The 26,253-nt window shown below is 31.9% G+C and overlaps 1 protein-coding gene across 2 annotated transcripts in view; it reads right to left on the bottom strand.

Moving 5' to 3' along the window:
• Tpr (translocated promoter region, nuclear basket protein) overlaps nucleotides 1-26,253 on the bottom strand; it is a 66,725-nt gene that overhangs the window by 23,784 nt on the left and 16,688 nt on the right. For both annotated transcript variants that reach the window (XM_047520123.1, XM_047520122.1), the window contains exons 5-31: nucleotides 25,782-25,885; nucleotides 24,745-24,909; nucleotides 24,210-24,302; nucleotides 23,659-23,739; nucleotides 23,494-23,581; nucleotides 22,440-22,580; nucleotides 21,631-21,722; nucleotides 21,342-21,539; nucleotides 19,174-19,281; nucleotides 17,607-17,833; nucleotides 16,588-16,751; nucleotides 15,898-16,031; nucleotides 15,664-15,812; nucleotides 14,477-14,639; nucleotides 13,027-13,161; nucleotides 12,371-12,511; nucleotides 11,270-11,435; nucleotides 9,838-10,004; nucleotides 8,885-9,037; nucleotides 8,354-8,470; nucleotides 6,688-6,891; nucleotides 6,390-6,574; nucleotides 5,811-5,958; nucleotides 4,076-4,213; nucleotides 3,841-3,972; nucleotides 2,408-2,538; nucleotides 1,004-1,214 (exon numbers count right to left, since the gene is read on the bottom strand). In XM_047520123.1, coding sequence (XP_047376079.1) covers nucleotides 1,004-1,214; nucleotides 2,408-2,538; nucleotides 3,841-3,972; nucleotides 4,076-4,213; nucleotides 5,811-5,958; nucleotides 6,390-6,574; nucleotides 6,688-6,891; nucleotides 8,354-8,470; nucleotides 8,885-9,037; nucleotides 9,838-10,004; nucleotides 11,270-11,435; nucleotides 12,371-12,511; nucleotides 13,027-13,161; nucleotides 14,477-14,639; nucleotides 15,664-15,812; nucleotides 15,898-16,031; nucleotides 16,588-16,751; nucleotides 17,607-17,833; nucleotides 19,174-19,281; nucleotides 21,342-21,539; nucleotides 21,631-21,722; nucleotides 22,440-22,580; nucleotides 23,494-23,581; nucleotides 23,659-23,739; nucleotides 24,210-24,302; nucleotides 24,745-24,909; nucleotides 25,782-25,885 — 3,935 coding nt within the window. The remainder of the gene's footprint in view (nucleotides 1-1,003; nucleotides 1,215-2,407; nucleotides 2,539-3,840; nucleotides 3,973-4,075; nucleotides 4,214-5,810; nucleotides 5,959-6,389; nucleotides 6,575-6,687; nucleotides 6,892-8,353; nucleotides 8,471-8,884; nucleotides 9,038-9,837; nucleotides 10,005-11,269; nucleotides 11,436-12,370; nucleotides 12,512-13,026; nucleotides 13,162-14,476; nucleotides 14,640-15,663; nucleotides 15,813-15,897; nucleotides 16,032-16,587; nucleotides 16,752-17,606; nucleotides 17,834-19,173; nucleotides 19,282-21,341; nucleotides 21,540-21,630; nucleotides 21,723-22,439; nucleotides 22,581-23,493; nucleotides 23,582-23,658; nucleotides 23,740-24,209; nucleotides 24,303-24,744; nucleotides 24,910-25,781; nucleotides 25,886-26,253) is intronic.

The raw sequence follows: 26,253 nt of genomic DNA, 5'->3' as shown, positions 1-26,253 counted from the left end.
TAGTGATCATACAGTTATGCATTTACATTTAGTAATTCAACTTCTGTAGGTTTATCTCAGAAAATAATTAATCAGGGCAAGGCAAATAAATTTTCTTTGATGATGTACAAAAGTAAATTTTCTATGCAATAACTTTAATGTTCTCAAATAGGGAATTAGTTATGGATTTCCATATAAGTATGTATTACACCGAAAATCAAAAATGATGTACTATAGATGAGCTTCTAAAACAAAAACATATTTTCATAACAATGAATCAAGTGGAAAAGCAGATTATATAAGAACATGCAAATGATTAACACTTTGATTAACACCAATTACATGTACAAAAGGCATATTATAAAAGTGTACTAAATGCTAGAGGTTAACATTGAGAGGAAGACTTTTAAATATTTTTCTTTGTATGTTTTCTAATCCAACATGCAATAAATATATATTTAAATCAGTATAAAATTCCTTGCCTTTGGAAATTAAAATGGAGACTTAGATTCTGATTATAAAAAAGATTTCATAATTAAGCTTGAGAGGCAGTTAACAAATAACTAATTGAAAATTATGTGAAGTCTGATTAGGTATAAAAAACTATTATTTTTAAATATGCATAATTGGGGCTGGGGTTGTGGCTCAGTGGTAGAGCACTTGCCTAGCATGTGTGAGGCACTGGGTTCGATTCTCAGTACCACATATAAATAAAATGAGTAAAATAAAGTCTACTGACACTAAACATTTTTTTTAAAATGCATAATTTTAATTGGCAAATGAATGAAAAGAACATAACCTGGGAAAGGAACAGTATTTAAAATGTGAAAACTGAACTAAAATACCTTTGTGAGTTTATAATGTACTTGTGGTTGTACTAAAAAATTAATCTTAAACCAAATAAAGATATGTAAGCTTACACTTGGTTTTAGAATATAAAATCAATAATACTAAAAAAAGTATTTTTGTAATATGCATTCTAATAATAAACATACATAAACATACATAAAATTTCTCAAAATACCTTATCCTGTTGTGCTTTAAGTTCTTCATACTGAGTCTTGTACCTCCGTCCAATTTTCTTGACCTGAGTAATGGTTTTGACTTTTTCTTGGATATCAATTATTTTGGCATCTAAATCCTTTTGGATGGTTTCCTTTTCAGTTTTTATTTTATTTAAATCTTCCTTCAGACTCTGGATTAAGTTCTGGTTGTTAGTCAAAGATGCATTTGATCTTTAAAAAATGGAGTCAAAGTTTCTTAGACTAAATATATAAGACTTTTTTTCAAATTTTAAAATACCTCAATTTATAAGTTTATACCGTGTTGCTTTAATAACAGCTTTTCATTGAAAAATCCTCTCAATACACATTTCAAAAGATAGTTACTTATCTTATGAATTTAGTCCTTTATTAAAGGTTTACATGCCCATTTTAGAGTTGAGAAAAACTGAGCTACAAGTGGTCAAGTAACATGCACAATTTTTCAAAATAATCAAGTGATGTTACCCGGATTTTAATTCAGATCTGCTTAATAGCAAGAGCTAAGATCTTGCTATTACTCTGGATGTTGTCAAAGTTTTTCTATAAAGGGCCAGATAGAGTAAACGTGTCAGGATTTGCAGGATATAGTCTTTGTCACATGATCTTGTTTTTTAAAACAAAGCTTCTAGAAGTGCAAAAATCATTCTTAGTGTATAGGCCATAGGCCATACAAACAAAAGTCATGAGCCAGATTTGACTTGTAGGCTACAGTATGCCAACCCCTATACTATATCATGAACCAAATTTCAAATCACATGACCTGAATGAAGAATACAGGTTTAAGAATTATCTGTAAACCTGAGGTAGTCAAGCTTTTTGAAGCTTAGTTTTTTCAATTTTTAAGAATTAAGATCTGGTAGGCTATTGTTATGGACAGAGAGAATATGACACAAATTTGTAAGCTGTAAAGCACTACATAAGAGGCCATGACACTGAAAATGACACTAAAATTTACAAAAGTAAACCAGAAACATTAATATTTATTTTCTTCTCTTTCAGAGGGCTGTATTTCACTCTAAGTTCATTAAAAAAAGAAAAACAAGAAAGATAACTTAAAACTTCCTTTACAAATTCACAAAAATTCACTAAAAGCACAATAAAGAAAAACCTATCTGTAAGTTATTTTAGTTACTGTTTAGAAAATACATTTAGCTTTAGATTTACATGACATAGCTTTTAAATAAGAAAATACAAACAAACAAACAAACAAACAAAAACAGCCAATATATTAAATTGCTTAACTCCACAGAGAAATAGAGGGGAAGCCACATGTAAGGGCATTTGCAACTTTCTATTCTTTCTCAAATCAGAAAGCCAAACTTGGAGAGTCACATAAAGGGCAGAAATAAATTTCTTTAAGATTTCACATTTTACATATGATTTACCGTGCAATTTCAGCTTTAAGTCTCCCGATTTCCTCAGTCAACTGCTGAATACGCTTGGTGTGAACTTCCTTTTCAGAAAGGAGCTTCCTATATTCTTCTGTGTCTGGTTCTTTCTGTTGACTTAATAGATGCTAGAATAGCAAAAATGCATACTTTGATTTTTTTTTTTTTTAGATTTTATGAAACAAATGTGCTGTAATAAAGTGGAAGAATATCTAATTATACTTAGTTTAGGTGTTCCTGCATGCAAAGTGATCAAGGACTGAATTACTTACTGATATTACTTTTGCTAAATCTAGCCAAAACAGACAAAGAAAAAACAAAATCAAATGTCATTAACTGTCCATTATTTTTTCCTAGTTGTGAAAGAACATTTCAGATTTGTTATAATGAGGTCAAGTAAAGGAAGTCAAGGATAAAAAAGTTTTATTAAGTACCTGATTTCATTGAAATGACATTTACAAGAAAAAAAAGATATAATGCATTATAGTCTAAATAAACATTAACCCTAAATGCAACTGATTTCATTAACCAGGAAAGGTAGCAAAATGAAAGAAATATATCTAAGTTTGTGGAGGTCACCCATCCTTGATTTTTTTCAGTATGCTTGGGCAATACATCAGAATAAAAGAGTTCTCAAATCCAATTCAGATAATAATTTGTTACCATTCTAGAGCATTTCCTAGGTGCCAGATGGAACCGCTTTACACTTATTATAAAACCACATGAGCACTGCTTTTATAAACTCATTTTTCAAATGAATAAAACCATAGCTCAGAAAGATTAAGAAACTCTTAAATCACATAACTAGTATGTGCAAAGCTAGCCTTGTTTGAGTAAGGAGCTGGAGTTTCTAACTGCACTATGCTATCCTCCCTCCTCCCTGAAGAGGTTCCAGTGAACAAGTGCTTCAATAAACTACATAAATTCCTACTTTCATGTACTTTATAAGTAAAAGCCTAAAACTTTGGAATTAAGAGAAATAAATTAGGCACTTTAAAATAATATACAAAATGCAATGAAAATTTCTTTAAAAATTGAGTTATATATATATATATATATTTTTTTTTTTTTTTTTTTTTTTTTTTTTTTCTTTTTTGGTGGGTATAGGGGTTTGAACTTAGGGGCACTCAACCACTAAGCCACATCCCCAGACCTATTTTGTATTTTACTTAGAGACAGTGCTAAGAGAGTTGCTTAGTGCCTTGCTTTTGCTGAGGCTGGCTTTGAACTCGAGATCTTCCTGCCTCAGCCTACCAAGCCACTGGGATTACAGGCATGTGCCACTGTCACATATATACATGTAACACATTATACTTCCATTGATAAATTATAATTTTCACTGGCTTTCCAAATATTTTTAAACTCTTATTTTTATCTTGTTATTTAAAACCAATGTTTCCATGTTTTTGAATGACTTTAGTTTCACTTACCTGGTTACGTGCTTTCCAACGTTTAACATCCTCTTCTAACAACTTTTTCTCTGCCTGCAACATACCACTTTTCTCACTCAGCTCAGCATTTGCTTCTTGCAAGGGTAAAATATCTAACTCCAGTTTCCTCACCTGCAAATAGTGCCAATTTTTAAAAATAACGAATATAAAAATTCAATTATAATGTTGTAAAAAATAAGAACACACTTGCACTTTTGATTAGTAAGCTACAAACCTTCGCTTGCATCTGCTGTAGATCCTGTTCTAGTCTCTCCTTTTCTTCCCTTAGCATCTTGTTGGTCTCCATAACTACATTCATTGTTTCAGTTTTTTTCATCAGTTCTTCATGCTGAGCCATTGTTTTTGCAGTTACCTAATGATTTCAAACATACATATTTATAGAATATGTAGCAGTCGAAGGAGCAATCTTTTCCTACCAGTTCTAATCCTCCCTATAACAGAGTAAAGAGGATTTATATTTCAATTTTAACTGAAATTTTGAAAGCTTACCTGTTTATATTTTTCTGTGATGTATACTAATTGATAAAGTTTCAAAAACATCAAACTATAAAGATGAAAGTAAAAAGACAATAGAAATTCCACCAACAAACAGTAACAACATTAGGTAAAAGTACCAATTCAGATCTCTAATTTCTCTTTCTGTATGTATTTTTTCTTGCTGCATTAAATTTATTGCTAGTTTCCAAAATAATGTCATTTTGATTGTTTTCCCCCACCCATAAACCCCTCATCACTTTGCACTATTGTTTCATTGGTTTGGTTATAAATAATTTTGAACTGTTATTCTTCTCATTAAGTGTAATTATCCAGCTTTTGCACTTGATATTACTTTTGTCACCCACCGTTTTTAAAGCTATGGTATTTTTCATGGTTGGCATGCTACACTGCTCACGCTTGGGCAGATACATTACTTCTGACATAATGATTTATTTCTTGACTCTTCTACTGTATCTAAGAATTGGTATCCCCCTCTGAACTTATTCATTAGCTGTGCATTTTCTAGTATATGCCTTTCTATAGCCCAAAGGAACAGCAAAATAAGCAGAAAAGAATGAGACAATATGTTATCTTTGTTAGAACCTCTGATTCTGCTTTCCTTTCAGTGGTAACTCCATGTACTTGAGGATCTATTATTTCCCTAGTGACGGAACATTTGAATTTGGATTGTTTTCTCAACAAGATGTACTTCTACAACTTACAACTTCTGTTGGAAACAAATTTAATTACTTGCTTTGCAATGTTCAATGGTTTCTCTCTAGTATTAATTTTGACTGCTTACCAGTTAAAAGAAGGTTAAGTGTTTAAGGCTTAACATCCTTCGTCTAGATGTGGGGGTAATATGACTTCATCTACTCAGAGCAAGGTAAGTCAACAATAAGCTTTTGGATGGTAGTGCGAGTTAAGGAGTCAAGCTCATGTTAAAACCATCCATTTCACTATAGCACCTTCTTTTCCTTTTGCTGGTTATTAGTTTGGACTATTGTTTTGTTCCTTTGCTGAGAAAGAAAAATTCTCTAGCAATTTCAATCTATCATTTTATCCTAGAATGTCTATCCAGATGCACACAATGGGAACTGTAATAAATTAAGGTAGATGAAATTTATTAAGCACACACTACACCAGACACAGTTCTAAATGCTTCAAGTGCACAAGACTCATTTAATGCTTACAATTATTATCCAAATATTATAGATGAGGAAACTAAGAGCAGGTAAGTAAAACAATGCACAGGGCACATGTTAACAGGATGCATCTAGAATTTAACACTACACACTCTGGATACTAAGCCTTCCCTCTTAATCACTATTCTGAGTCAGCATTTAAAAATGTATAATGAATTTGTAAGTTTAGGAAGAATACTTATTTCAAATTAATTTTTTGCTACACTAATGGCAGAAATATGAGTTTTTAGACGTAACGACTGATCTCTTTAAGCTTAGTAAACATACCTGGACCTTCTCTCTTTCAGCATTTAAGCTATCCTGTAGTTCCTGAAGTTCTCTTTCTAAAAGTTCAACTCTTTGTCGATAACGCAGACTCTCAACCTGAGCCACCTCAAACCTAGTTTCAGCAATTTCTTTTTCTCGCCGTATGAATCTACAAGAATATATGTGTTAAGATTTTATTTGAATTTTAAAAAGTCAACAACATAACATTTCAAAGCTTGGGAAATTTTTGAGATAATGAAACTCATGTACTTAACAGCTAATTTCACATCACATTTTCATTAACGGTAAGTAATGGTAGACAAAATTTTATTTTTTAGTAATAGTAACTTTAGAAATACATCTTTAAAATGATCTATAAGACATTTAGTTTTTCATGAGAACCCACTTAAGTTCTTATCACATTCAACTTTCAAGTCATTTGTTTGATATGTTTAAATATCAAAAATGACTACTAAGTGGGTGGCAGTGATTTTGTTGAGCTTTCTACCTAAATTTTGTTTCACTTCTCTAATTTCTGCATTTGTAGTTTTCAAGGTCTTACATCATAGATATCAGGCACTAACAATATACTTGACTTACCTGAGAATTTCCAAAATTTGTTCTTGAGATTTCCCTTCTTCACTGAGAGATACATTCAATGGACCTTGTACACCTTCCTTCACAGAGGCAACTACCTTGTCACTTAATTTTTCAATCTGATCATGAAGTAGTCTATTTTGTTTCTCCAGATCTTCACAGCGAGACACACTTTTGGAAACTTCATCCTGTAAGCCAAGAATTTATCATAATAGCAGATTTTCCAATGTATATTTATACTGGAAATGTAATTATCTTTTAGGTCTGACCCAGCAGATTCTATTGTGATCAATAAAAATACCTTTAACATTCTCTCTATTTCTTCCCAAGATGCTTTACACTCCACCAACTGTGATTCTGCTTTCTGGGTTGTTTCTTCCAAATGCTGACGAATTGATGCCATTTTTGAAACCTGTTCTTTGGCAGCCTGAAGAGCTTCAACATCAGCAGCATGGAGCATCAATTCTCTCTCATACTTATTCTGAGCTTCCACAGCTATTTTAGCCTGCAAGAAAATTATTAATTGGGGCTGCGGTTGTAGCTCAGTGGGAGAGCACTTGCCTAGCATGTGTGAGGCACTGGGTTTGGTCCTCGGCACCACGTAAAAATAAATAAATAAAAGTATTGTGTCCATCTATAACTAAAAATTTTTTCTAAAAAGTTGAGAAATTAATTCCCCACCTAAACAACAGACTTTAATCCATGAAGCTAGTTAGTACTTTTGAAAAAGATAGTTTACTTTGTAAAATAACAAAAAAATGAAGTTAATCTAAATGTACTAAAATGGGGATAATTAAAAGTTATGCCATATCTACTGAATAAAACATTAAGATGAAGATTATGTAGTAATTTGGAATAAACTTTAAGAAGTGAAATTCTAAGTGTAATTCAGCTATGTAAAATTCACTCACACAGACAGAAACTTACAGAAAATAAAGGAAAATGAGAATTACTTATTTGGATATTGAATTACAGCATGATGTGTATTCTTCATCAAAAACGCATGGGACAAGAAGTATTAAACTTCAGATTTTTGGATTTTGAAACATTTGCAAAGACATTCCTTACCAATTTAACATGCCTAATTCAAGAATCTAAAATATTCAAAAACTTTCATATTTTGGAGCATTTCAGATTTCAGATAAGGAATGTTCAACTATATATTATTTGACTAATTCCCAATGTTATGTTGTTTTGCAATAAGCCAAGGCCAATTCATTTTGATAAAATTTGCCTTTGAAGACTTTCTTCCCTATTCTTTTATAGGTATTTACACACACACATACACACACACACACACACACACACACAAATTTTATTGTATTTAAGCAATAAAGAATAATAACCAAAAAACAACATGCTACCTAAATTAAAATGAGAATATTACTAATATCTTTATATTTAGTCCTTCTTCCATTCTACTATTTTAATAACTTCCATCCTGATGAATCAGGTTTTATATCTTGTTCATAAAACACTATAAATGGTCTCGTAACAGTGTGTACATGTATATATATGTACTAAAAAACAGAACAATGAGGTATTACTGTTTTATATTTTTATAGAATGCCATGGCTTATAAAAATCTTGTGCAAGATCACCAATGCATTCAAAATGTTATTTGGAAGTCCATTTTTTGGGGAGGGAAAGCGTCTTAACAATTTCGTCCATAACAGTTTGAGAACCAAATACAGTGAAGGATTAGAGTAGTAAAATTAAGTTTACAAATGAGAGCAAGTATAGATTTAGTTTCCTATTCCTGTTTTTATGTTTTCCCATTTGTCAAGATTGCCTTAATAGAAAATGAACTATTTACTTTCATCTTTTATCTGTATCTTTCAATTTCTTAATCAAGTTTCACAAAAGTGAAAATAATCTTCTACTTTTATAAGTTCCAACAATCTTGAAATGCATTCTTGAGACTCAAAGTTCATTTTTCTAAAACTGACTATTAGGATGATACTTACTTGTTCCTGACAGTCACGTCTGGCTTGCTGTTCATTACTTAAAGCTGTGCTTGCTCTCTGAAGAGCTTCTTGTACTTCATTCTGCACACTAGAAAGTGTTTTCTTCAACTCAGATAACTAAGAAGGAAGAATAAGATTAACATAAAAGTTAATGAGAAACATGGAAAATACTGGAGGCAGATTTTTAATGACCCAATTAGCATAAAGGACTGCTGCTAAAATTTAACATAATTATAAACCCCCTCCTATACAAGTTTTAGAATCTACACCAACTCCCTAATGTTTGCAAATGTCAGATTTCAGGCAGAGGCTTCTAAAAAGCAGCACTAATACCAACCTTTGCAAAGTGATTTAAAATTTTCAAAAGGAAATACATGCAAACGCAGAACACAGTAAGACATAAAATTAAAATCTTTGGCTATGTTTTTAATCAGTTTCTGTTGAGATGAAATAAATGTTAACTAAGGAGCTAGTTAATGCACATCTTTATATACACAAAAGAGGATTAATATAGCTAATAACCTAATTTACCTGTTGTTCCATGCTCTCTATGGCTTTTCTCTTATCATCCTGAAGTTCTTGTTTTTCCTTCTCTACTTCCATCAACTTCTTTTCCAACTGTGTCTGAAATTCAGCTGATTCTTTTAAACGAACTTCGATATTCTTATGTACTTCTTCTGTCACCTTCAGCGTATTACAAACAGTAAGATGCAAAAATGATACGTACCTAAGATTACACATTTATTTTCCCAAATCTAACTGGAGAAGTACTGAAATTAATATTTGCCTCATATTAAAATGGATCAAAGAAATATTGATTAAAACAAGCAATTTTACCATGAGAATCTGTTGTTTTTTGGTACTGGGGATTGAATCAGGCGAGTTTTACCACTGAACTATGTCTCCACTGCTTTTTATCCTTTGAGACAGAGAATTCTTCAAGTTGCATAGGGTATTGCTAAGTTGTTAAAGGTAGCCCTGAATTTGTGATCCTCCTGTCTCAGCCTCCTGAGTTACTGGGATTACAGATGTGCACCACTGTACCCAGTTTATATCATGTAAATCAATAAACATAATTTACCTCTCAACTTGGCTACTGGCCATTTTTCTCTTTTATAGTGAAATATTCAATTTCTCATCTCTACCTCGATCTTTGCATCCATCTGCCAAATTTGTCTATTCTACCACTGAAAGTATTTTTCTCACACATTGATTTCCACTGGAAGCAACCACAAGAGGATCTTTTTTTAAAAAACTGTGGCCTTAGACTACTGTTATAAAGTTCCAAAGTGAATTTTGTAATCTTCTACCTACTAAGTTATTGTTTCTGGGGGAAAAAAATTTTGATTATAACATGTTAAAAACATCAGTGGCTTCTAATAAGCCTAAGGAATATAATTTACTATGATATTCAAATTTATATTTGGTTCTCACCTATTTTATTCTCACTATTGCAGTTCATAATTGAATTTTCAGAACCATACCTGTTTTTCCTTGTTCAGAGATTCTTCTAAAGATGTCACCATTGCTCGGTACTGTTCCACATTACTAGTACTTGTTTTGAGTCTCTCCTTCAAGTCATTTACCTGTTCTTCTGCCTGCCTTAGCTGACTCAAAAGATCATCCACATCTTCTTTGTCACCAGGCTGACCTAAAAAATGGCTCTATTAAAATCAATACTTTACTATTTTAAGTAATATTAGAGATGACTATTATCAAAGAGTTTGTGAAATAGGCTGAAGGCTAAAATATAGGACTTAACTATGAAATATATTTCAATCCAAAATAAAAAATAACATATTTTGCCATCATTTTACTTCTTTGAAAAAATTCAAATATATGAAAAATTGCTGCTATGAAAATAAAGTTTATTTAAGAGAGCATTAAATACTACCACTATGCCAAGGTAGTTATTTGAAAAAATAATCAGATTCTTAATTTATTTTTTAACATTATTTATCCTAAAGCAACAAATCTTAAATAACTGAGTCTGGGGCTGTGTGTATATCTCAATGGTAAATGCATGCCTAAAAAGCACAAGGAAGGCCCTTGGTTCAACTCCCAGCACACCACCACTCCCCACAACATACAAAACAAAACCAAAATCCTTTGGTTAGCCTAATTTTTGTTTGATCTAATATGTATGGAAAAGGAAGAAACTACAGTTTATCTTATGGTATCAATAAGAAAGCACTACTGGATAGTTAATATATTCATTGTGTATCAAATACCTCTTTATCTGCATACATATACAACACACACACACACACACACACACACACACACACACACATGCATATGCATATACTTATTTCCCATCCATAAAGAAATAAAACAATGTAGAAAGAATCACTGGATCCAGAGATTTCAAATTTGAAATGGTGTATTCACATAGGGAAGAAAAATCTAATGAAATAAATATTTTACTTGAAGCTACTAAGAAGCAAAGATTAGGAATAGTGCTTTAAAGTAGCAATACACAAACAAAAGCATTATTTTTTTTAACTGAATCTTATGGTAGATTTAGCAAATAACTTCATTTCAAATGAGAAAGGGTTATAAATGTTAACTTTCCTCAAATGAATAATTTCAAACATCAATAAATGATTTCATGACTAGGGTACATAGCTCAGATATAGAGTGATAGCCTAGCATAGATGAAATTCTGGGTGTGATCCTTAGCAATGCAAAAACCAAAAAGAGGTTTTAAGAACTGGAAAACTAGGAACATACCTTTGTCAGGTATTATCCAGATTATTTTGAATCTTTCAAGACTTCTAAATTTATTAATTTAAGTCTAAAACTGAGCTTTATCATGTAGAAAATACAAGTGAGTTTCTGTATTCTTTACTAATATCCACAAAGAACAAGGGCATTTATTTATAAGCTACATTATAAACTTAAGTACTTATTCACCTTTACCAGTTCTCTGTGAGGACTGAGAAGCAAGTTGAACTTCCATATTACCAAGGTGCTGTTTCAATGTAGCAATTTCCTTTTGAGCATTTTTTAAGAGTTCTTTTGTGTTAAGATGTAGATTTGTCTCTGTATCTAGCTGTCTCTTTGTATCTAAAAGTTGTACCTGTAAGAAAAAAAATATATTAACCTTATAAGACTAAATAACTAGAGGTTCAAGTCCTAAATAACTACAGATCCTTAGTATTCTATAGATCCTTAGTATTCTGACCCAGATAAAATAACAGAAAACAGATTTACATTCTCACATAGAACCCCCAGACAAAACACATGGAACAACCCGGATCCCTGAGATAGGAAATTAAAGAGGTGAATCACATGACTGCACTAAGCTTATTGACTTATAAGATTCTAGAATATGACACAGGGAAAAGAAAATGAAACAGAGGTCACTGAACTCCTTAAATTAAAAACTTAACCTGAGAGTCCTAGGAGAATAAAACAGCTTTAGTTCATAAGAGAATACCAGAGAAAAGCAGTTGCAAAGAGACAGTAACCTGGATATATGCAGAGGGTACCCTTTGAATACTATGCAGAGTAGTGATCAGTGCATGAGTGCATGTGAAATTACCCTAACAATGGAGGGAATCATCCAAAAGTCTTAGAGTGAAGAATGCCCAGCACTCACAGAAAGTCAGGAATAATGCTTGTTCCCAGCAGACAGAATGAAAAAGAAAGTTCATGGACAATCGAACTAGCACTTAGGAAAGTCCTGCTTCAGTAATGGGGAATAATTAGTCTCAGACTAAGCACAACTCTGGACTCACCTAATATAAAAAACAAGACTCAAAATAATCAAACTATTTTTAATTAACTTCACTGAATTCTAGAACAAAGTTAAAGAGTTTTAGACAAATTAAAAATACTCAGCACTCAATGGGGGGGAGGGGGAAACAATATTTGGTCCCCAAATATAAGTCGGCAAAATTCAGAGGTTCTAAGATTTTCAAAATCACATTTCAACTTGGATGGCAGCATGTCCATACACTAGATTAATTATGAAACATGAACTATAGCAATTCAGAACCCTGCAAAACTCACATCCAGATTTCTAGTGAGTGTATGCCTTTGTTCGACCTCATTTTCCAACTTCTTCTTTAGATGAGAGATCTCATGCTCCAACTTTTCTATCTGGCTACTAAGTCTTTGTTTGGTTTCTGTTTCAGATCGCTCTAGTATTCCCTACCAAAAAAAGAAAAAAATTTTGGTTATGTTTAGGAAAAAAAGGTCAAAAGTAGCAATATAAAGAAAGTTAAAGGTTATAGAGAACTAAGGGATTATAACCCATTTCCACACAAAAAAATCAGGATCTAGAATCAAAGTATTTGGACTTTTTTTTTAATATTAAAATACTTACTTGGTGGTGATGGGGGGAAGAAACAATTTAATAGTTATTCAGATTTCCTAAACTTCTTTAGGACTAAGAAAAATTCCAAAAAAATTTAATCCTGTAAATAGTTAAGCTGCACAGGACCTAATAAATAGACATGAGGATCAAATGTGCCAATTCTCTTTCAAAGTTACTTAAAATATTTCTTAATAACCCCCACCCCACACCAAATTCAATGATTTTCATACACGATGACAAAAATGATAAATTTTCTAATTAGGAAAACTGAAAGGATATAAGGATGAAACTGTATGATCTTAACTTTCATAGATTTTTTTTTTTCTGTATGTGCTTTTTATTTGGTTACCTGAATTGTTTGTAGATTAGTCAGCAGCAAGTTTTGTCCCCTTTGTTCAGCTAACAAAGATTCCCTTTGCTGAGAAAGACGAACTTCTGACAATTTAAGCATTTCCTTTTCTTTCTTCAAATTTTCTGCTCTTACCTTAAGGGAAAAAACAACAGAAAAAATATAGGAAACATGTCAAATCTAACAATACAATTATAAAATTTAAATAATTCTTTCATTACTACATTACTGATTATTAATGCTATTTAGAGATGGTACCTCTTCATCATATATAGAAATATAACTGAATTTCATGTGTTGAAAAATATGGAGCAAAAATTATTGGGAATACTAGTGGATCAGAGGAAAAATCTTTCAATTACCACAAATACTAATGATTAGTTTGCTCTAACCAGACTTTAAAACAACACTAACAAAAATCTAAAATGCCAGAGTCAATAAACAAAACTGTATAACTGGGCTGGAGCTGTAGCTCAGTGGTAGAGTACTTGCCTCACACGTGTGAGGCACTGGGTTCCATCCTCAGCACCACAAAAAAATAAATACATAAAGACACTGTATCCATCTACAACTAAAAAAAATTTTAAAAAACCGTAACTGTAGTTACGTATGCTAAGTATACATATCTGCATACTATTTATGCAAATTTTAGAATAATCCAAATTGGTTTCAAAGTACCCATTTGAAAGAGATGATCTACTTAGACTCCCCCTTACCCAAAGACTATGCTCTAAGTCTTGGGGGATCTAGAAGAATATTAATTTCAAAAAATTAATATTCTCAAAGAATTCATATTGAAACATGATGAATCACATTCCTTATCAATCATAAAACTCACTGTATTAGTTTGAAAAGTGTTGCTGCCTACCTCCTGCCATAGAGTGAGACCAAAATAAAAGTGCAAGAGTATAGCCAACTGAATTAGAAAATTGGGGTCAAGTTCTAATCAACTTATTTCTTGTGTTGGTACAAAAATAGGTAAATTACTAGCTGTTGAATCTACTTCTTACAGTATAATGGTGACAAAATATACCCAGTTTACAAGTGTTGATTAAAACAAGATGGGAGAGAGAACTTTTTATCGTTGTCAATGAGCTCAGTATTTAGTTGGACGTATTAATTACAGACACATATTTATATTCAAGTTAAAATTCAGAAATGTAGTTCAATGCAATATGATATTACTAGAAATGAGCAAGACATAAATTTATTATGAAGTGGAAAACTTCTAAGGAAATCTTACTGTAGCAGAAAAACAAAGAAAGAATTTTCTTTGATCTTAATAGAAACATCACCCTACTAATGCATCATATACAATTTGAGAACTATGCAATAAGGGTTTATAACCATCAGTTTCCTAATGATCTAAGTCATTTAGATCAGTAAAATCATAACTAAGAAACATCAAATGCAACTTATAATGAAAGTGATTTGAGGGATTCTGTCTCACCTCTGAAACTGCAAGCTTTTCATTTGCTCCTCTCAAGTCCTGAGTCATTGTGTTGATGATCTGCTCCTGCTTTTGAGTAGTTGCAGTGAGTTTCTGATTTCTCTCATGCAAGGATGTTATTTCTCGTCGATATCCTTCAACATTATCTTGCAGCATTTCATAACTAGTACAAAAAGAAAAATAATTCTATAAGCAACTAAAATACTATATCCAGTTTAGTTCCTCAAAGAATTTCACAATAGATTAATTTTATAAAATTAATAATATGAAAAAGTGCTTGGAGTAAAAATGTGAAACTTTCTTTTTTTCCATTCTTTTCTTTAAAGTGTAGTTAGCAGTAAGTTATTCAGTACAAAATACTTTTAAATTCAAGTTCTAAATAAGCACAGTATTTCATGGTGTGTAACTTTTTAATCTTATTCACTGTTGAAAAAAAAAAAAAAAACTTAATCACACTAAAAATAATGCTAATACAATATTAACATCCCAGACACCCACCACAATGCAGTACATAATTTAGGATGGTCATGCATATTTAGTGCAGGATTTCTGACAAATCTTTTTCCTCTTTAATTCTTCATCTTGTTTTTTTTATGTGCTTGCAAGGTTAAAAAATGCCTGGCTAAAGGTGCTTTGACTTGGAGTGCTGAACTATTAGATGTATAGAGGTAACTGCCTGTATATTATTGTTATAAAAAGTTTTATCCATAATATGTAAAAATAAATTTTGTCCAAACATGCAATGTAAAAATTCAATGGATCTAGTCACGATGAACATGAAACAACTTCTTCATAGTGACCAAGAAAGTGAAATTTCCTACAATTACCTAGTACTCATTTTTCTTTTACTTAGAACAGAAAAAGTTGAATAAAATTTGTTCTCATTTCTCTCATCCTCTGTTGTATTTATAAAAGATGTAACCTAGAGAAACAATAGGTACTATGATTTCAGGAAAGTAATCTAGCAACAGTTTTCACATGCACTTCAACTTACTGAATAAGTTAACTCCTTAGCACTGACCAGGATAATCATTAACCAATATTAAAAAATGAACCACTGTGGCTTCTCAATCCCAGAGTTTCATGAAAAAGCAACATCACTGCAAATCAACCACTGAACATGACTGATGTGAATACTGAAGTATAACATTTAGACTACATTAATTTTTGAAGAAAAGAAAATTTACCGTTTAGAAGCAAAATCTAGCTGGGTAGAAATTTTGGTATTTTGTGACCGCAAATCTGTGACTTGTTCCTGAAGTTTCTCAAGTTGCTCATTTTGCATTTTTTCATTATCTGCTTTTTCTTTCTTGTAGTTCTCAAAAATTTCCTGCAACTAAATATCAGATATCATTGATGCTGATGACATTCTGAAAACCCAAACCAAAGATAATGTGATCTTAAGCAGGTGTCATCTTTACCTGTTTAAGGGCAGCCTTAGCTTCTATAGCCTCCGTTGACTCAATAACAGGTACTGGAGCAGGAGTGGAAACAGTTTGTGATGTACTTGAACGTTTTGGAGTTGACACAAGAGAAATATCATCTAAGCTCGAAGCTTCAGAAAAGTAAAAACTCATTAAATGTTTTGTTGTCTTCCATAAGTTAGCTTTAATTTAATGTTTATTTGCAAATGTATCACTGCCAAATCAATGAGCTAAGCTTATTTAAATGAAGTACTAAGATTACAGGAGTTTTGAAATAAGAAATCTCTTAAATAATGTATTAAGATTGTTTTTGGTTTCTGATTAGAATTTACTACAGATAAAACATCAACACATAACAAAATAGTATAATTCATTGATTCTAAAATGTATATTCACTATTTCTTCTTTTATAATAAGCATAAAATAATGTGGTGATGTTATAATTGATCATACGTGGCAAATTTAAAGCTAACATCATCAGAGTAGCTACTGTTTATGTTGCAAAATCCATTCCCTAGTGTACGTTTCCAAAATATTTCCTTAAACTAACATATAAAAACCTACCTTGTAGGGCTGGGGATATAGTTCAGTTGGTAGAGAGTTTGCCTTGCATGCACAAGGCACTGGGTTCAATCTCCGGCACCACAATAAAAAACAAAACAACAACAACAAAAAAAAAAACCCTACCTTGCAGTGGAATGACAACTCCTGTAGTTTGTGACAATAAAATACGATACATGTCACGCTGACGAACTATGGAATCAACAAGCTGCATCTGATGTTGTCGTGATTCACGGAGTTGTTCCAGTTCAGTGAGAGAGCTTTCAAGTTTGAGCTGAAGTTCAGTGATTCTGTAGGGAAAAACATCAGTTTATTTTATAGCAATGAGTTAAAAGTTAGGCAATTTTAATTTCTGCCATAAATTCTAATTTTCAGATATCATTAAGCATATTCTTTCTTTTTTCTTCTGGTTTTTTTTTTGGGGTACCAGGGATTGAATCCAGGGGCACTTAACCATGGAGCCACAGCCCTAGTCCTTTTCTGTATTTTACTTTAGAGACAGGGTCTCACTGACTTGCTTAGGGCCTCGCTAAGTTACTGAGGCTGGCTTTGAACTCAAGATCCTCCTGCCTCAACCTACCCAGATGCTGGGAGTATAGGCATACAAAACCACGCCTGCCTTATGTTGATATGTTAAGCACTTTAAGTATTTTAAGGATATTTAGGACTGTTTAAACCAACATAAAGGACTCAAATAGTTGTACTTAATGCAATCTGAAAAATCTGTTTGCAAAAATTATACCAATTTTATTCATTCCTAACTCCAATCTTCTGGCTTTCAGGCCATCCATATCTGAAAAATTCCTTTTCCTACTGAAGTAACTCCTACATATCTTCTCTATGAAGCCAGATCTATTCCCTGAAATTTAGGTGCTCCAACTATATGCTTCCATGGATGGGAATCTATTATTTCTATTACAGCATTAGTCACAATGAAATATCTATTTTATTATTATCCATACTGTGTCATTCACAAGCTAAGCTTCCTAAGAGTAGATTTTTTTTTTTTTAATTTTAATTTTTTGGGATTGCTGCTCAATTTTTACCCTCTAACTTACACTGTCCCCAGGATCCAGCACTATTAGGGACACATAACAAGTTTCAATGAATGCTTGTGGAAAAGAGCACAGTAGTCAACTTCTTACTTGGAGGAAGTTGTCTCTTGTTCTTCTCTTTCTCTAGTTTCCCCAAGATCTCTAAGAGCTACTAGCAGACGCTGATTTTGCTGTTGAAGCTCTTCAATATTTCTGTAAGACACTAGATGCTGTGATATCACTTCAGACGAACTACTTATGTCAGCAGAGCTTACTTCCTCATCACGAATTACATGGTTACCCCTTGCTTCTTCAAGTTCCATCAAAAGCACTCTAATCTAAAAACAAAATTTTAAAGTTACATAACAGTATTAATTTTGATTCTGAAAATATTTAGAATATAAAAATTTTCTCATGAAAACACTGTTTATGAAAACCCTTAACTTGTCCTAAGTTCGTTATCTTAAAATGTGAAGCATGAAGCTTAATTTTAGACATTAAAATCTAAGTACAGAAAACTTTAATGCAATAAAATTGTTTTTAAGTATGATGAAAACTGTTATTAAACATTTGTGAATTACAATTCTGAAATATGGCCCCGTTTCTGAAAAACAACAATAACAACCCATAGTAAAATGTATCTAATCTAATTTGTGCTTATGTATGTATTGTATGATAGGGCAGAGAGAAAGCACATAAAACAGATTTTTAAACCAAAAATGTATTTATGATACTCATATGAAACTCTTATAAATGTACATTATGTGAATATTGTGAGGTAGACCTACATTTACCAACTTGTTCATTAAGAAAAAAAGAGATACACAAAAAACCCAAAACCAGTAGTTGGGCCTGGTGTTACATACCTGTAGACCTAACTACTCAGGAAGTTGAGGCAGAATTACTGAAGACCAGGAATTCAGGGTCAGTGTAGGCAACATATGGAGACTATGTCTCTTTAATAAGTAAAGTAACAGAGTAATGCATATAGCATTTCATTTCAGTAAAAATAAATTTTTACTTATTTGTTTTCAGATACAAGGATATGAAAGACAAAGAACCAGATAGTAATATTATTTACAATCTGAGAGATAGGGGTAGGGAGAGAGTGGGAATTGGAGAAAAATTTTTATTTACCTTTGAATTATTTGTACACTTAGTTATGGACAGTATATAAAATTTAAAAATTTATCAAACACCTGAAAAACCAGGGAGAAGCTATGAAGAAACAATGATTGGGCTACAACTCTGCTAGAACAGTATTCTCAGTTGTTTATAATTTCTTATGTGGTAATTCTTAGGTGTCTTCAAACCAATTAAAACTTTATTAAAACTGGACAGCTGGTATTTAAAGAAAAAAGAAAAAAAAAAAAAAAAAAAAAAACAGAAAAAATATAGAAGACACAGAATGAGGTGTAAAACATCCATGGCTATGAAGCTTGGGTACACAACAAAAACTGTCTTCTGTATCTTTATTCAAATATGTGCTTCAGAGAAATTTTCAAACCAGTTGTAAGAACTCTGTCTAATCATACCCATAATGAACAGAAACAGAAAAGTAGAAGTTGATACTAAGCATTCAGACTATGCTAGATAAAGTAAATTTTAAGTGCATTATAATAAATTTATAAGTAGAAGATCTTAAAAAAAAAACAGAAAATAAACAAAATATTCTAACCTGCTGTGAAAGATCTTTTATTTGTATTTCCATTCTCTGATTGTCTCTTTCAAGTACAGATGAATGTTTATTGGCTTTATCAGTGTCCTCCTGCAATCGCTGAATTTCCTTTAAAACATAAACTCAAGTGAAAATTCTGTATTTCCTTTTAGGATTTATACAAATAAAGTAAGTACATGAATAACTAAAATACACATTGCTTAAATACTACATTATTCAATTTGTAAAATAAATATTCTGTACAATATAGTAGCCATCAAAAAATAGAAACTCTATATAGATATGAACACATCATTTCTTAATGTTACAGATAATACTCATCATTATATGTCATTGTATGAAACCAATGGAAAATTACCCGCCCCCTCACCAATTCACCGACTACAATCTTATAAGCTACACGAAATCCATAATGTATTACCAATATGATGTCATAGAAATGCCCTCAAAAGCTCTGTGACTAGGACAAAAACAAAGTACTACATTACAGTGATAAACATTATTACACTGGTTACCTGGAAATAAACATCAAAATAAAACATATGGCTAAAGATACAGGCAGTGCTTTGTAAAAAGTTTCACATCACAGTATCACCAGTGGTTCAGGGCAAATGTTTAAGGATGCTGCTATAAGCACAAATGTCTGACACTTTTGGATCTTATATTTTAATCTCAAATTCACACAAATTTCACTTATTATGTTCTTTTCACATAATAATGTTTTAAGTACCATTCAAGTTAAACATGATTCATATTTATTCTGGGGATTCAAGCAGCTCTATGCACGCTTCTTTGAAGGTGTATGTTAATCACTTTCAGTAGTAACAAATATGTGACAAAATGGAATAAATGTTAATAAAAGATAGCACTGATACAAATCTATTAAATCCAAAAGAGGATTAATCAAGTTGACAAAATAGAAACCATTTGTTCATAAAACCATTAAAACATCACAAATGAGCATTATAGGATTTAGACTGGAAGATATACTTTACTCGTTATGGACAGAAAATTCAGTTGTTAAAAAACATAGAGAAACTATCTTTAAATTCCACAGCATTTGTGAAAAACATTCAAAGGTTTTTATTAATACACTGTGTATTAATTAGGAAGGAACAAATAGTTTCTTCTGCAGTAATCAGCTACTGTTCTAATTCTTAAGCCCCTCCATCTCGACACCCACTCTTCAGATACAAAGAGCTCCAGGCAAACACCCTCAAGAGAGAGGAAGTTAAGAGGTAACTGGGCCCATGAGACCTCTTTCCAAACCACACTTCAGGGATGAGGGGGTGACATGCTGGGGGAGTGGGGATGTCAAAAAGTCAATATCCCATCAGATCAAGACTTTTGGACTTACTTTGATTCTGAAGAAAGTGATCATTAGACATAATATAAATACATTTAAGCTGACTTCTAAATTATCACAGCAGCCATAATTTAATTTTGAATTAAGGATATAATTTACTTGTATTCTTCTCCAAAAAGAACAAGAAATTTATCAGTTTAGAAGAGCAGATACAAATTCATTTAGTTGAATTTCCTCAACGAACTCATTTTAGTAAATCTTATAGACTTCCCTCAGTACCATTAATAGGTGCACTCTAAAAGCAAAACGTTATAATATAAACACTTCTTGAAAATCATTATTAAGTTAAAAATCTTCAGAAGGGTAGTGATGAATTTCCTTGAAATTTTTTGTATGCAAAGAGTAACAAAATAATGTATATAAGATATGCCAAATTACGAAATGGTATTAAAAAGTTCTTACCTATATTCAAATAGTATTAGCATTTGTAGATAGGCTATCAAAACCATTTGAGAAAGAATGATAAGGTGAAATTTAGAAGAGCTTTATTACAAATAGATTGTTATTTTAAAGAGTGGTCCAAGAAGATTTGGCTATTATCTTCCACTAGAGAATCCTAAAGAAAACACATCAAATGCCTTAAAAAATGTGAAAGACTACAGCAATTTTAGCTGAAGGTAGAACGTCTTATAATTAGAGGTATTTCATAACGTAGGAAGAAACTTCAAAATATATCAATTTACTGTATCAATCAAAAGTATATTTAGTTTTTTCTGACTCAAACATCAAGAAATAACTTCCTAATAATAATTTTTTATTTTATTTTTTTTATGTGACAACTAAAATTAGGAATGGAACCAACCTTCATAGCTTGTTCAAGTTTAACAGACAAACTTGCCACGGCTTTCTGTGCACGTTCATATTCCTCACGCTGGCGTTTCAAAATTGGTGCTTTGGCTTCAACTTCTTTCACTATTTCATCTAGATATTTATTAATTCTTTTGTTCTCTAGTTTCTCCAAAAGCAACTGATCCTGAGTTTCCACATAAGCATTATAAAGCTGAAAGTAGAAGATGAGTTGTCTCAAATTGAAGCTTAACAATAGAAGTATATAGTCTATCAAAAATAACAAGATTTAATGGCACTCTTACCTCAGTTAATTTCATGCCAGGTTTCACTATCTTAGCTACGGCTGCTGCAGTGGGAGACATGGCAGCAAGCTCTTCTTCAGATAATATAGCTCCTGTGCCAACACACATACAAATTTAGTACTATTTCATACAAAAAGCCACTGATATTTTCTTGTTTATATTTTTTTGTGATTGTAAAGAGGTGCTTTACAACTGAACTACATCCACAGCCCTTTTCAGGTTAAGGGAGTCTAAGTTGTCCAGGTTGGCCTTAAGCTTGCCTCAGCTGCTAGAATTACAAGTGCACAGCACCATGCTGGGTTTCCTAACAATTTTCTTTTAAAACAAGCAAAGGATAAGTGAAAGGAACTATTACATACTAATTACACATTAATTTTTATGCAAAAAGATTTTTAAAGTATTTTTGTAGTTGTCCATGGACCTTTATTTTATTACATGTGGTGCTCAGGACTGAACCCAGTTCCTCACACATGCTAGGCAAGTGCTCTACCATTGAGCTACAATCCCAACCCTCCTATGAAAAAATTTAAAACATGAGAACCCAAAGTCATGTAATACAATCACAATAATTAATAGAAACACTAACTATCCTGGGAATTGACATACAATATGGGAACTGATCAAATAATATTTATATCTGATGGCTCCGTAAAGATATAGATAATCCATTTTAAAATAAAATATTCTAATAGTATAACTTGACAGTTTCTTATATCATAGCATCACAGATCAATACTATTAGTGTAATTAAACTATTATGTAGACAAGCTCTAGTACTTCAAGGAATAAATAGCAACTATTAGCCATACCTTTACGTTTAGTGGCAGAAAGCAGGTCATTTGCATTCTCTAATTCCTTCTCTAATTTCCCTATTTTCTCAAGCATTTCTTTTTCCATTTGATCTTTAGATTCTTCCACCTCTAGAAGATGATCTTGTGTTGCTTTGTTGGCTAAAAGCATTTTTAAAGAAAGAATACCCAAATATATAGTTAAAATCTTACAGTTCATAAACTATAAGCAAACAGTCATTTTTCCACAACATTAAATTCTACAGAGGCTGCAACTGACAATTATCTACTGTACCTCCTTGCTTTACATAGTATCTCTGAAATGTCTTTTCCTGATGAGTCTCTTTCTCCTTTTGATGTCTTTTACCCAGATGGAAAATATAAGGTCTTAAATGGTAGAAAAGTGGCTATAAAATATATTTGGTTTCAATTTCCATCTTTAGTATAGAACACAGGAAATGACGGTAATAGAACTTAAACACTGTTGACTCTCCATATTCCTGAATTCTGCATCAGGAATTCAATCAATCAAGGATTGAAAATATTTAAGACCAGGTGACTAGCACCCTGGGTTTAATCCCTAGTACCACACAAAAACATGCAAAAGGCCCAGCTCCACCAAACATAAATAAACAGAAGGATTTGTGTAGGTTACATGCAAACACTACACTACCTCATGTAAGACAACTGAGCGCCCTAAAATCCTTGAAGAGTTGTAGAACCAATCGCCTGCAAATACATGTTACTAAGAAGATAAAACAAGAATTTAAGGCAATAAAAGACCTTAAAATATGCTATGAATAACTTAAAAAGTTTTAACTTACAGAGTAAGAGAGTACCCAAATAGTTACTAGAAGAAATTTTTTAAAAAATGCTATCTATATTTTCAAATACATTATTTGCTTTAAAATATAATTCCAATTTTCTTCAACCAAGGATCTTTCTTCTCTACTAAATTTTGTTCCTAATAAAGGTTAAGTCTGATTTCTAATTCAAATTACCTATATGAACTTAAAAGAAAAACATACCTTCTACCTAAAAACAAAATAATTTTCCCATAGTTGGAAGTGCTTACCTTCTCCAGCTTCTTTCAAAAGTTTGTGTAGTTCATCCACTGCCCGGGTTAGTTCATTACTCTTTGCTTCTGAGTCATCAGCAGCACTCTAAACGCCAAGGTGAAGAAGTTACCTATTAGTCAATGATCCAACACTAGGGTACCAATGTGTGGTGGAATACTTACCTTGTATAGATTAGAGAGCTTTATGTGAGCATTTAATTCATTGTGGAATTTCTCTTCCATACTGGCCTGTTGTTCTTTGGCCTGAGAAAAATAACCCAATTACAGCAAGTCTGTAACTAAAACTAGCAAATTTAGTATGGCAGTAAGCTAGTAAACTAAGTCTAGTTTGAACTAAATTTAAATGTTTATCAAATGCCAAAATAAAAAACCCACTTTGTAAATTAACAGTTAAAGACTTAAAACACTAAAATTAAAATCAGTTTTCATGATAACAATGAATAAATTTGAGGATAAAATATATTTTTAACTTAAAGTAAAAACAGCTAAATGATTATTAAAATGAACCCATACTCATCTCTTAGGCAGTATTTTGGATATAGCACGTAACTCGTATTTCTGATTCTATTTACCTAGCTATATTACTTAGAATTCTGGTAATTTAAAGGTAACAGAGACAGATTAAAATATGTTATCATTCTGTAAAATAACAGCTTAAGTGCTGATTACGTATTTCTGTAAAAGAAACAGATTTTTAAAGTAGTCATCTATACCTCCTTTAATTTGGTCAAGAGATCCTCTACGTGCTTTTGAAGATGCTCATTTGATGTTTTTAAGCCATTCATCTGTTCTTCCAGTCTAGAAACCTACAAGTGGGGGAGGGGATGTCATTAACTGAAATGAATTTGATGATTATACCACCAAGCAAAAGCAAAACTCTCCCTTCTACACACACCCTCAAAAAGGTAATTTGTACAATGTATGTGTATTGAAGAAAATAAAACATAATAGCTCATGGGATAAAATGTTTGGATTTAACTCACAAAAACTCAAAACCACTTCTTAAACATGTGTCTCAAGAAAGAAAGATGTTAAAAGACAGTAGATGGTATCAAGAGTCAAAAAAAAATCATAAATTATTTAAATGCAATTTGTTGTTTTCCTTGGCCAAATTATTGTTATGCCCTCCACATTTGGCCATTAGTTGTACAAAACAATTAATTAGGTCCACTATTGAATATACATTTAATAAACTGACACACAAGTGTGATATCCAACATGAGGAGAAATACAATTTTATTTACTTACTTCTTCTTTCTTGTTTTCCAGATTACACTTAAGCTCTAGAATCTCATTTCCTTTTTCTCTTCCAAGGGCCAGAAGTTCATCAGTTTTGGTTTTCAACTCTGTATTTAGCCATCTATTCTGATTACGTAGCAATTCCTTTTCTTGCTCCAAGCGTTTTTCTCGATACTAAAGAAATTGAGAAATAATGTTTATAGTTAAAGATAATATATGGTTATTCAAAGGATTTTTGTCTGTGGCTAAGGAACACAGCTGAATTTTATTTTAGAACAGAAATAAGTATTGTAATGGGTTGACATATTTGACTCCATGAAAATGTTATAGGCCAGGCTATATGGACAATGAGTAAACACACTCCATTTTGTCTTGAGACTCCATGTCATGAAGGAAATACTTCTCTCATGGGAACACTCCACCTCTGTACCCACCATCAGTTGCTCAGCATGACATATTGGGCAACACAAAATGACAATTCTTACAGGATGAAAAACTGTTCTCTTTTTGATTCCTATTTTTTCTAAACAGTGATTGTCTAGATGTTAGTAACTATTTAATTTGTACCTAAGTAAGGTCACTTTGACCCACTTCCCCCCATTCTGCTAATGATTTTAGATCTCGTGATGTTAGTTTGAGTTCTGAATCATAACAACAAACACTTATGACTGATGTACTGACTTACAGTATAAAAAACCCCTGCAACTCTATGGTTGGGGCTATTTTCCCAATAGCCATTTTTGGGGCACTGTGTTAAGACAGTCAGCCGGCAGGCTAATAAAGACTCAAATTTGGACTTCTCAGTGGTGATTGGTCTGTTTTTAAGTTGCACCCCATAACAAGTATTTACAAGGATTGTTAAATAACAGAAAACAAAGAACCACAACAAAGTTAAGTTTCAAATTTCAATTGTCCTAATGTCTAATTCCTTGAAGTAAAAACAAAACATACTTTAAATTACGTTATGGATAACTTGCCTATATTTCAAATTTAGGTGAGTTTTGTGCAAAAATTACTTTGTGCACTAAGATTTACTTATTACTTGCCTTAACAGATACATCAGAAGCTTGAAGTTCATCCAGTTTTAACTGAAGTTCACCCTTTGTTGCATTGCTTTCTTTAAGCTTTTCATTTAGACGTTTAAAATCCTCTAGAAAGGTCACATGAAAAGTTTAAAATGCTTAGGAACTAAAAATCAAAAAAAAAACTATAGGAATATAAACCTCTAACATAAAGCAAATAGGTCTCAGCTTCCCTATTTCAACTTGTTTCTGCAATATTTAATTACAAATTTAATTTTAATTAATAGATTATAAAGCATCAAAATATACATACCCAAACACATAATTTATATAAATTACTTCCAGATACACCCAAAGTTACTAAAATTTTATAAATATTTTTTAAGTTAAAAAGCAATAATAAATATATAAACCTTCTACTTAAAAGAGTCAAAATAGACACATCTGTTTAATTTCTTAACATTCAGGGTTTTATGAAAATAATTCCTTTAACTCC

The sequence above is a fragment of the Sciurus carolinensis genome, chromosome 12 (assembly GCF_902686445.1).
Source record: "Sciurus carolinensis chromosome 12, mSciCar1.2, whole genome shotgun sequence".
Classification (NCBI taxonomy): Eukaryota; Metazoa; Chordata; class Mammalia; order Rodentia; family Sciuridae; genus Sciurus; species Sciurus carolinensis.
The sequence above is the reverse complement of the archived record's forward strand: the minus strand, read 5'-3'. Positions and strand labels throughout refer to the sequence as shown.